This window comes from Aquarana catesbeiana, linkage group LG01 (assembly GCF_042186555.1).
Source record: "Aquarana catesbeiana isolate 2022-GZ linkage group LG01, ASM4218655v1, whole genome shotgun sequence".
NCBI lineage: Eukaryota > Metazoa > Chordata > Amphibia > Anura > Ranidae > Aquarana > Aquarana catesbeiana.
Window position 1 is genome coordinate 690,418,685 of NC_133324.1, and position 12,617 is coordinate 690,431,301.

General features: G+C 46.7%; 1 protein-coding gene across 3 annotated transcripts in view; it reads left to right on the forward strand.

Annotated features, from left to right (window-relative positions):
* The window catches only part of AFG2A (AFG2 AAA ATPase homolog A), a 621,949-nt gene that overhangs the window by 5,516 nt on the left and 603,816 nt on the right, over positions 1 to 12,617 (forward strand). Inside the window, exon 1 of one of the 3 annotated variants that reach the window (XM_073603621.1) lies at positions 3,394 to 3,538. The exons of the other annotated variants lie outside the window; for them this stretch is intronic. Coding sequence (XP_073459722.1) covers positions 3,445 to 3,538 — 94 coding nt within the window. The 5' untranslated portion in view covers positions 3,394 to 3,444. Of the gene's footprint in view, positions 1 to 3,393; positions 3,539 to 12,617 lie in introns of those variants that run through there. 3 annotated transcript variants of the gene reach the window in all.

The following is a 12,617-nucleotide window of genomic DNA, read 5'->3' on the forward strand; positions in this document are numbered from 1 at the left end:
GCTTAAAGGCCCCATTTAGGTCCCTTGCTGCCTCTGGTTCTGGTTTGGGGGACTGCTAATTCAGCTCTGCAATGGCACTCTGGGACATCAATAATAAACACTTCTACATTTTCAGTGGCGGCACTATTTACCCTTAGCATCAGTGTCATTGACAGCAATAATAAACAGGCTCTTGGGGTGCTTTCACATGGGCGCTCCGCCCGACGGACACCGCTTTGCTCAGCAGGGGATCGATCCGCTGAACAGGTGGATGATAGGTCTGTCTCTGCACACTGTGCAGAGACGGACCTATCAGAGCCCCGCTCTCCTCTATGGGGAGATCGGATGAAAACAACCGCCTGTCAGTTTTCATGCGATCAACCAGACCGATGTAAAATGGGGTTTCCATTCCGCCTGGTTTTCACGGACAGGATCGGATAGCGGCGGGTGACAGCGAACATGTCACCGCTGACATCCGCCGCTCCAAATGGAGGGTCTGATCAGGTCCACCTGAAAAACTGGCAGGCGGACCTGATTGGAAAGCCCGTGTGAAAGGGGCCTTAAAGGAAAAGTCTACATTTGGAGCATGTTCCACCTGTTTTTAGGGTGGGACATGTAATGTTCCAGCATCTGCGGGGTAAGACGCTGCTCAAAGCCGACTCGTGGAATGTGGATATGGCTGTGTATGGCCCCAGTCAGTGCTGCTCCGGACACTCTTCCTGATGTATTTCTCCCACCCATCGGGGTGTAGTCACAGAGGTTCCAGCATCAGCAACTTATCTCCCCCTCCCTGTGATAGTAGGCGGGGTATCTTCTCCCTGCACCCGCAGTCACAATTTGAAAACAGCATGGCCATGTGAGGTTACCTGCAAAAAAATGTGCATTTATTTATTTCTTTTCAAAAGGTGAACTATCCTTTTAATTGATGTGAATGAAGGAAGCAAAGCCCTGCTCTTTACTCTCTACCAAGATGGCTGCCTTCACACAGGAAGCGAAGTTACTAATGAGGAAAAGATCAACTGCAGGGAGGCCACAGGCAACACTGCTGACTAGTCCTTTGTCATCTGCTCCCTTTTTTCGGAACAGCTTATAGAGCTCAGTTTCTTTTTAAGGTGCTACATGGTAGGATGAGTCAGTCAAGCTGGCGTGTCCAAACCACTTGGGTTTCTCACCATTAACTCCTTTGTGGATGAACCCTAGACTGCCCCACTTTTACTTCTACTCATATCCCATGGTATGGGTGACTAAAGGTATCAAGCTACTTTAAGATATTACCATGGATGGGGAACTACTAACTTTTGATCAGCTCTCAAGGATAGACATTCACTTCCTAACTTTTTTTCGGGTTCCTACAACTTTGCCATGCCTTTCGGGCTCAATTTAGGACCTGAGAATAGTCAATTCCCTCTGCCTTGGAAGATTTTCTCAGGGTAGAAAACCTTTCCAAAACGCTATTTGTGACCTACAAAGAGCTGGTTAAGAAGAGGCCACCAGCGGTAACAAAATGTAGGGATAGATGGGAGGTGGAGGTATCTGACATTCAAGGGGAGGAAAGGGATGATATGTGGGACCACCCCTTCCAGTATTTGGTTTCTGCAAGGGATAGACTGATACACTTCAAATTTTTGCACAAAATTTGTTTCACACAGACCAGACTCTATCCATCTGTTATGGCGGACTGCTGGAGATGTTCTTTTTCCCTGGCAGACGCAAACCATGTCTTCTGAGAGTGCCCCCAGATCCAAGCTTTTTGGTCTGGGGTGACTTCCTGCATAGCAAAGGTTCTAATGGTACCAATTCCATTATCAATTACAGTGTGTCTACTGGGTCCCATTCAGAGCACATAGAACGCTACTGAGCATCCTTTTGTTCTATGGGAGGAAGGCTATTTTGTTAAATTGGAGGAAGCCGGGAGCTCCCACTCTGCCCTTTTGGAAGGGGTTGGTGAGTTCTATGATGCCGTACTATAAGGCGACATACCCATCCAGAGGCTGTGTGGAAAAGTTTGATAAGGTGTGGCAGGCTTGGTATAATTCTGAGGTAATGGTGGGATAACGGAGCTTGAGGCCCTATGAGTCCTTATTCCATCAACTCATGAGTCAGGGTTGGGAGGAATCTAATCTTTTCTTTACTGAGGAGGGTGTAATCTGAACCACTGGTTCCTCACACTTTGGTTAATGGTAATATGAGTTGGAGTTGATTACGCTATACACTACTGCCGAATGTTACACTGGTGCGTTTGGTGCATATCCTTCAGTTCTTCTCTTTCCTTAGGTGGTGGTGCTGTCTGAGGATCGAGGTGAACTGAGTTGTGGGCTGTTGAGGAGGGGGGGAGGTAGGGCTGTTTTTTTGACTTTCAGCCAGAAGACTATATTAGTACGATTGTTATCTGTATTTGTTGACCACGTTTAGTCGTTGGAGTGGCTTGGTGTTGTGTCAAGGCCACTCTCCTGTACTGTATGTCTTTTAATAACATTTAATAAAAATGATAAAAAGTGCTACATGGTACCTGCACTGACATGATCTGCTTCTCTAGTATCTCAATATCCACTGTCTGAAAGTCAGTATTTGCATAAAGTCAGGCACACTGACATCTGTCAGTACTTGGGAAAGGCAGTAATTAGGGAGGGCAACATAGGTAGACCCCCATTTTGAGTATTTGTGGAGATGGACAGTGCTGGGTGAGTGTCTGCTGTAAAGTTTTAGGGATCCTATAGTCTGATGGAAGTCGGCACCGGTTCATTCAATCCTTCTGTCAGCTGGTGTTAGGACTTTTCATAAAGGGCAAACTTTTTTTCTTTCTTTTTTTTTTCTACAGAAAGTTTTCTGGCGCACTAGATATTCCAAATTAGTGCCCTGTTATTTGTAATAATATTGTTTTTTATGGAGTTATTTTATATTTCTTGATGGCAAATTTTCAACAATTTCATTTTCTGAAATAACTTTTTAATAAAATACAATTAAAATGTTAATTTACCATTGCTTTATTAATAAAGCTGCATCCTATTTATTTGTCTTTACTGTTGGAATGTTTGAACATTTAAACATTAAAATCTGGTGTAAAGTATTTAGTTGTGTGATTTCTTATTTTTAATACAAAAGATCCAGTTTTGGATAAATAAGTGACCAATGTGCCAAAAAAAAAAAAAAAAAAAAATGGAATTTAATGCTCAACTTTCTCCCCTTGTCATTGTTCCAGACAACAACGAGCGAGAATGCTCCTCTTCCCTAAACAGGAAACACAAGTCAGTCACCCACCATTAAAATAAACCTTTCCTGAAAAGAAACTCGGCTTTCTGAAAATGCTAGCTCCCCAAATTATGCTGACCATTGGCTTTATTATTTTCCCAGTCACTAACTCAGAACAAATAAGCACACCAGGAAAGAAAAGTCAGATGTTCATGCCTAGGATATTTGATGATCACTTCCTGCCATTTACAAAGCGTTTGGTAAAGCCTTTTTCAAATGTTTGCCAAGAAGGGAATTCTTGTGAAACTAAACCCTCCTGTCCTTCTACAGCTTGAAAATTTTCTTCCAACAGGAGGTCGAGTCTCGTCTGGTAGGATCTTTCATATTTCAGCCTCTCCCCACCTCTCGCATTACTGTTTCCCCTTTACATTATTGTCATCAGTCCTCCCCTTCACATCACAGCCCTCTTGATGTCAGTCTCCTCTTTACACCACAGTGCTGCCTCTTGCATTGCATTTTTACATCACAGCACAACCTTTACAATACAGCATCTTTTTTACTCCTCAGTCCCTGCCTTATATCACAGACCTTCCCCCTTTACATCAATGTCCTCAGCCCTCACATCACAGTCCCCCCTCCCCTTCACACCGGTGTCCTCTGTCATCTCTTCACATCACAGCCCCCCTCTTTACATCCCAAGTTTCCTTCAAACAGACCTCACCTTACATCACAGGCCCCTTTCCTTGTATTCCCATCCCTTTTCACAGCGGCCCCTTTCTTTTTTTTTTTTTTTTCAAATAACGTTTTTTATTTCGTTTTTGCAATACATTATGCATCAACAAGTGGCAAATGTAACAGTAGTACAAAAATGCAGGTTTTCTGTATAGAGTGCTAGTATTCAATTGCTATGTTCCAATATTAAAACTTTGCAAAGTGCTAACTGGGCGTCATCGTCTGTCATTTAATGTATCTATTGGCACGTTTATAACTTTAATGTGGTTGCAGAATCATAATCTAGTTCTTTGTAACTTATAGAAATCACAGGTTTACATAGTGTAGAAGGGGGTAGTAGGAAAAGAGGAAAGTAGAAGGGGGGGGGGGGGGGTATAGTAGATATATCAACGGTGGTGTTACCTGGTCATGGTGGGTCCTCCCGGAGGTGCCATAGCTCCCAGACCCTGTTATGTGCTTCCAGTCTATCTTGTAGTCTGGCCGTCATCTTCTCCATCACCTCTATGTCCTTTATTCTAGACTATAGATCCTCAGCAGAGGGGGGAGAAGAACGTTTCCAGTGTAGTGCTATAAGGCATCTTGTCGCCGTTAGTATGTGGCGTACCAGCTTTTTATATGGAGTGGGAAGTTTAAGTGGCGATAGGCCCAATAGGAAGAATTTTGGGGATGCCTGGACCTGCGTGTCCAGGAGGCGTGCTATTAATTGTTCGACTGTGGACCAGTAGGGAGTTAACAGTGGACAGCTCCAGTATATATGTATGAAGGTGCCCTTTGCTCCCTGGCATCTCCAACATCTACCGGAACTATTGGGGAAAATGGCATGGAGAACATCTGGGGTCATGTACCACAGCGGCCCCTTTCTTGTATCCCAGTCCCATTCAAAGCCCCCCTACCTTGCATTCCAGTCCCCTTCACAGCCCCAAAGAATATGAAAAAGCTATTACGCTGACTGGAACTCGACTGTAATTTAACAGGGCTCATAAGAGGGCCACTGGAGGGCTGACTGGAACTCGACTGTAATTTAACAGGGCTCATAAGAGGGCCAGGAGAGTGGTATGGAACACCAGGTGAAGTGGCTGCAGCTCCTCTCAGATTAAAGGAGAAGTCCAACCAAAGCTCGTTTGGCTGGGCTTCTCCTATGGAACACAGGCGTGCAATTCGTTTTTGCACTCCTGTAACCTGTTTTTAGCAGAGAGCGGACTGAAGTCTGCTCTCTGCTGATGCCACGGATATCAGTCCAAGCACCGCGTCATCCTGACAATGGAAGTCTGGATCTGCCAGGTACCTGGACTGACACCCATCTCAGTGAGCCGATGAGACGGCCGCTCCGCGCCCTTCACAGCTCAGCACTCCAATGAGTGAGGAGGGAGATGAGCAGAGAGCTGTGACTGACAGTCTACAGCTCTTTGCTCACAGAGCTATGAAAACCGAGTGATTGGCGGTGTTTGATCACTCGGTTTTCAGTGCAGAGGCGCAGGGGGACATGAAGCATCGGACCGATGCTGCATCCACCTAGGTAAGTATAAATCTAAAAAAAAAGAAACCCATACTTCTCTTTTAGGTCTTGACATCCTAATACACATATAAAAAAACAAACACAAAAGCCTAAAAGACAATAAAAATGCACTAACTAGATAAGAGTGGATCAAGGCTTGTCCTAAACCCATATAGACCCCCATGGGATAAACTGTGAGGCTGCAGAGCTATGCAGGCATGTGGCTAGTTGAAGCAGAGTTCTTGATGGAAGTACAGCTATCAGCCTCATGGTGATCCCATGGAGGTCTATATTGGTTTATGATGAGCCTTGATCCATTTTTATATAGTGCGTGCACCTAGATGTAGGCGCCCTCTTATGTTTGCCCTTCACCCCCCCCCCCCTCTTGTTTCCCAGTTCTCTTCCCAGCCCCCTTTCCTTGTATTCTTGTCCCCTGCACAGCTCCCCTTCGTTGTATCGTAGTCCCCTTAACAGCCCCCTACCTTACATCCCCCAGTCCCCTTTACACAAAAGCCCACCTTCTCTACATAACATTTCCCACTTCCAATCATAGCCCTTCTGCAACCTTTCCAATCCTACTTTACACAGCAGTTGGTAGGCAGAAGATGTGGCATGTCTGGATAGAGGGTGGGACTTTTCATGTTAACGGGCAGGTGATAGGCAACATACCATGGGCTTGTTAACTTGAACAGTTGAGGAGCCCTCTGTCCAGACATGGTGCGCTTTCTTCTATCAACTGCTGTACGGATGAAAGATGGGGTGGTGGCGGGAGAAGGAATACATCAAGCAGGAGAGGACACCCAGGCTGCTAAGTGGCTGAGCTGCGGTTTGGATAGGATGGTCATTCGATCCGGGTCCAGACCGTGGTCTGCCATTTAGTGACACCTGATCAAGGCCACCATCAGGGGGGGTACAGCCGTTACAACTGCAAGGGGCCCCGGGGCCCGAGGGACCCGCCTGGGCCAGAAGAAGACAGGATGGGTACTGTGCAGTACAGAAACGATCTCACAGTTTCTGCAGTTCTCGTGCCATTGACTCAGACATCAAGCTCTTTACTGCCACCTCTGGCTACTATGTGCATGTGCACCCCTTGTGTGCTAGTGATATGCCTGTACTATGCTTCTCAGCAACATGTCGGCTTTGTAAAAATGAGCTGGGACCAAGTAGGAAGTAGGGGCTGTGAAGCTAAGGGAGGGGGGCTGTTTGTGTACAGGGAGGGGCCAGAGCCTTGTGTGTGTACAGACTTGTGTATGTGGGGCTGCCATATATACAGGTGTACGTGTGTGTGTGGGGAGGGGGGGGGCTGACATATATACAGGCGTGTGTGTGGGGGGGTGCTGACGTATATGCAGGTGTGTGTGTGTGTGTGTGTGTGTGTGTGTGTGTGTGTGTGTGTGTGTGTGTGGCTGACATATATATAGACAGATGTGGGGGGGGGGGTGCTGAGATATATACAGGTGTGTGTGTTTGTGTGTAGAGGGGTGGCTGAGATATATACAGGTGTGTGTGTGGCGGGGGGGGGGGGGTGTTGGGGGGGGCGTGCGGCTGACATATATACAGGTGTTTGGGGGGCGGTGATGTGTGTATATATGTGTGTGTATATATATATATATATATATATATGTATGTGTGTATATATATATATATGTGGGGGGGGGTGGCTGACATATATACAGATGTGTGTTGGGGCGGCGCTGAGATATATACAGGTGTGTGGGGGGGGGGGGGGCACTGACATATATACGGGTGTGTGTGTGTGTGGAGGGGGTGGCTGACATATATACAGATGTGTGTTGGGGGGGTGCTGACATATATACAAGTGTGTGTGTGGAGGGGTGGCTGAGATTATATATATATATATATATATATATATATATATATATATATATATATATATATATATATACATACATATACAGGTGTGTGGGGGTGTGGCTGACATAGATACAGGTGTGTGTCGGGGGGGCGCTGAGATATATATACAGGTGTGTGTATGTGTGTGGGGGGCGGGCTGAGATATATACAGGTATGTGTGTGGGGGGCGCTGACATATATACGTGTGTGTGGGGGGGGGTGCGGCTGACATATATACAGGTGTGTGTTTGGGGGGCGGGGACGTATATATAGGTGTGGGGGGGTGGCTGACATATATACAGATGTGTGTCGGGGGGCGCTAAGATATATATACAGGTGTGTGTGTGTGTGTGTGTGTGTGTGTGTGTGTGTGTGTGGGGGCGCTGACATATATACGGGTGTGTGTGTGTGTGGGGGCGCTGACATACAGTGGGGGACGGAAAGTATTCAGACCCCCTTAAATTTTTCACTCTTTGTTATATTGCAGCCATTTGCTAAAATCATTTAAGTTCATTTTTTTCCTCATTAATGTACACACAGCACCCCCATATTGACAGAAAAACACAGAATTGTTGACATTTTTGCAGATTTATTAAAAAAAAAAAAAAAAACTGAAATATCACATGGTCCTAAGTATTCAGACCCTTTGCTCAGTAATTTAGTAGAAGCACCCTTTTGATCTAATACAGCCATGAGTCTTTTTGGGAAAGATGCAACAAGTTTTTCACACCTGGATTTGGGGATCCTCTGCCATTCCTCCTTGCAGATCCTCTCCTGTTCTGTCAGGTTGGATGGTAAACGTTGGTGGACAGCCATTTTTAGGTCTCTCCAGAAATGCTCAATTGGGTTTAAGTCAGGGCTCTGGCTGGGACATTCAAGAACAGTCATGGAGTTGTTGTGAAGCCACTCCTTCATTATTTTAGCTGTGTGCTTAGGGTCATTGTCTTGTTGGAAGGTAAACTTTTGGCCCAGTCTGAGGTCCTGAGCACTCTGGAGAAGGATTTTGTCCAGGATATCCCTGTACTTGGGCGCATTCATCTTTCCCTCGTCGTCCTGTCCCTGCAACTGAAAAACACCCCCACAGCATGATGCAGCCACCACCATGCTTCACTGTTGCGACTGTATTGGACAGGTGATGAGCAGTACCTGGTTTTCTCCACACATACCGCTTAGAATTAAGGCCAAAATGTTCTATCCTGGTCTCATCAGACCAGAAAATCTTATTTCTCACCATCTTGGAGTCTTTCAGGTGTTTTTTTTTTTTTAGCAATCTCCATGCGGGCTTTCATGTGTCTTCCACTGAGGAAAGGCTTCCGTCTGGCCACTCTGTCATAAAGCCTCGACTGGTGGAGGGCTGCAGTGATGGTTGACTTTCTACAACTCTCTCCCATCTCCTAAATGTATCTCTGGAGCTCAGCCACAGTGATCTTTGGGTTCTTCTTTACCTCTCTCACCAAGGCTCTTCTCCCCTGATAGCTCAGTTTGGCCAGACGGCCAGCTCTAGGAAGGGTTCTGGTCGTCTCAAACGTCTTCCATTTAAGGATTATGGAGGCCACTGTGCTCTTAGGAACCTTAAGGCCCCTTTCACACTGGGGCAGGGGCGGCGTTGGCGTATTGTTAGCGGCGCTTTACCGTCAGTATTCTGCAGAAGCGCTTTGCGGTGGTTTTTAACCCTTTCTTGGCCGCTAGGCAAGGGTAAAACTGCCCCCGCTAGCGGCCAAGAAAGGGTTAAAAACCACCGCAAAGCGCTTCTGCAGAGGCGCTTTGCTGGCGGTATAGCCATGCTGTCCCATTGATTTCAATGGGCAGGAGCGGTGAAGGAGCAGTGTATACACCGCTCCGAAGATGCAGCTAGCAGGACTTTTTTTCCCGTCCTGCTAGCGCACCGCTCCAGTGTGAAAGCCCTCGGGGCTTTCACACTGGAGAGACAGCAGCGGCTGTTTCGGGTCCGTTTGCAGGCGCTATTTTTAGTGCAATAGCGCCTGCAAACCGCCCCAGTGTGAAAGGGGCCTAAGTGCAGCAGAAATTTTTTTGTAACCTTGGCCAGATCTGTGCCTTGTCACAATTCTGTCTCTGAGCTCTTCAGGCAGTTCCTTTGACCTCATGATTCTCATTTGCTCTGACATGCACTGTGAGCTGTAAGGTCTTATATAGACAGGTGTGTGGCTTTCCTAATCAAGTCCAATCGGTATAATCAAACACAGCTGGACTCAAATGAAGGTGTAGAACCATCTCAAGGATGATCAGAAGAAATGGACAGCACCTGAGTTAAATATATGAGCGTCACAGCAAAGGGTCTGAATACTTAGGACCATGTGATATTTCAGTTTTTCTTTTCTTAATAAATCTGCAAAAATTTCAACAATTCTGTGGTTTTTCTGTCAATATGGGGTGCTGTGTGTACATTAATGAGGAAAAAAATGAACTTAAATGATTTTAGCAAATGGCTGCAATATAACAAAGAGTGAAAAATTTAAGGGGTTCTGAATACTTTCCGTCCCCACTGTATATACAGGTGTGTGGGGGTGTGGCTGACATATATAGAGGTGTGTGTGTGGGGGTGTGGCTGACATATATACAGGTGTGTGTGGGGGTGTGGCTGACATATATACAGGTGTGTGTGTGGGGGGCGCTGACATATATACAGGTGTGTGGGGGGGCTGAGATATATACAGGTATGTGTGTGTGGGGGGGGGGCGCTGACATATATACAGGTGTGTTAGGGGGGGGCTGACATATATACTGGTGCGTGGGGGGGGGGGAATATATACAGGGGTGTGTGTATGTATATGAGGGGGGCTGACATGTATACTGGTATGTGTGTGAGGGGGGCTGCCATATATACAGGTGTGTGCATGTATGTATGGGGGGGCTGACATATATATACAGGTGTGTGTGTTTGGGGGGACTGCCATATATACAGGTGTGTGTGAGGGGGGACTGCCATATATACAGGTGTGTGTCGGGGGGGCAGAGTGCGTACAGGTGAGGTGGCCGGTGTGCGGATTCGGTAAGATAACCCATAGGCTGCCCTGCACCTGATGGCTGCCCTGCACCTGCTGTAGAAGGATATTTCCTTGCAGTGTGTAGCCTCCCCTTGGAGTCCTAACCATTGCTTGTGACAAGAAGTGACTTCCAAAAAGAAATCTGTTTACAACTGCTTACTAAATGTCTGCAAAACAGTTTGAGTTGAATAGCCTATCCCTAGCATTCCAATTGACTTCTATTAGGATATGACTACTTCTCAGCAGATCTGAACACATTGCAGATGTTGTTTATTGCCACCAAATCAGAATGGTGCTGTAAACATGTACTTGCTCTTTTGTCTTGTTGCAATATGCATAGTGAATATAAAGGCTGTTAGTTGCTAGGATCTCTGAAATAGACCAGGAACCCAAAGGGCTATGTCACATTGATGACAGGGCGGGATCTAGCTTGTCTAATGTCGGGGTGCAGTGAAAAAAATGTCAAGGAGGAAGAGTATGGGAGGTCAGTAGGGCAGAGGATAAGGTTAGCAGTGTACAGGGTCAGCAGGGTGGAGAACAGGGGCCGCTGGTATCAAGTGATGCTGTATAACTTGCACACATATACCAAGGTCCTTGTACCCACAAAATTCTGCTTACTATGTAACAAGTGACAGTTTCGCAGATACGCAAAAACCTCAGCACGAAGGATCATTTTTAAAAATGTAAATGTTTCCATCACATATGCTTTTCTGCATAGTAAAATTGATCACTTTGATTGTCTGAGCCTACCTAGAGCTTAGAGCTTAAAGCGTAAGTTCACCTAAATCTGTAAGGTGAACTTACACTGGACCCCCTCCCCACCCCCCCTGATCTCGCTATCCTGGAGTCTGGCGATCCTCCGCACTGTACCGCTGTACCGGTCCAGGGATTTGAAATCCCCACAGCTTTCTCTCCTCTTCGCCCGTGGGCTACGCGGGTTCTGATTGGTCTGCGCCATACATGTGACAACACCGACCAATTAGAATGCTCCTAAACGTACCTCTTGACGAGGTGAGGCAGCGACCCGATGTGCCAGAGTGGGTGATTGCCGCACTCCAGGTCAGCGGGACCGGGGAGGGGGGGTGAGGAGGGGGTCCTGTGTAAGTTCACCTTACAGATTTTTCTGTAAAGGTGAACTTACCCTTTAAAACAAGTAACAGTTGGAATAATGAACACTTTGGTCAGGGCTATATAATGTAAAACCTAATGTATCTATGGATTGCAGGGGTCAGGAGTAAGTAACATAAAAAACAACATATAGGGGTTGATTTACTAAAGGCAAAAAGACTGTGCACTTTGGAAAGTGCAGTTGCACACGGCAAGAGCAGTTGCTCCAGAGTTTAGTAAATGAGCAGAAGCTCTGCTGACTTTTATCAACCAATCATGTGCAAGCAAAAATGCTGTTTTTTTAATTTTCCTTGCATGTGATTGGGTATTCTTTGCAAAGTGAAGCTTTACCTCATTTACTAAGCTCTGGAGCAACTGCACTTGCAGAGTGCAATTGCACTTTCTAAGGTGCACAGTCTATTGACCTTTAGTAAATCAACCCCATAGAGTGCCTCAGCAGGACGAGTCCACCTGTTCACATTGTGATTCCCCCCTTACAACATGGTCACCAGAGTCCACCCCCCCCAAACATCAGGGTTATGTCAGGGTCCACAGAGTCTCCACCCCCCCATATCAGGGGCCTTGGGGTTCCTCAGCCTTACCTCGGGCCCCAGAGCCCCCCTGTATACATCAGGGTCCCCAAAACCACCCACCTTACATCAGGACCCTCAGAGTCACCCTCTCTTATATTGGATTGAAATGTGGCCAGTTCCTGCTGAAGTAGGCAAATTTTGATCCATCTATGGGCTGGCTGGTTGTAATGAAGTCGATTTATCGATCTTAGGGCTGGGGAAAAAATCGATTTAATCTTGAATCGAGTTGAGAGGTCAAATCGATTTAAAATTTAAGCAAATCGATTTTTTTTTTTCACTGCGCCGGTCCTGAGGAGCTGCGGGCAGGAGTTTTTAGGCGAGGCCGCGGCTTCGGCCTAGTCCGCGAGGCTGGACGCCGCGGACTAGGCCGAAGCCGTGGCCTCGCCTAAAAACTCCTGCCCACAGCTCCCCAGAATCGGCGCTGACACCGCACCGGTCCTGAGGAGCTGCGGGCAGGAGTTTCTAGGCGAGGCCGCGGCTTCGGCCTAGTCCGCGAGGCCGGCCGCCGCGGACTAGGCCGAAGCCGTGGCCTCGCCTAAAAACTCCTGCCCACAGCTCCTCAGGACTGGCGCGGTGAAAAAAAAAAAAAAAAAAACTCGATTCGAATCGTGAATCGAGTTTTTTTTTTTTTTTTTCCAGAAAATCTCCCAGCCCTAATCGATC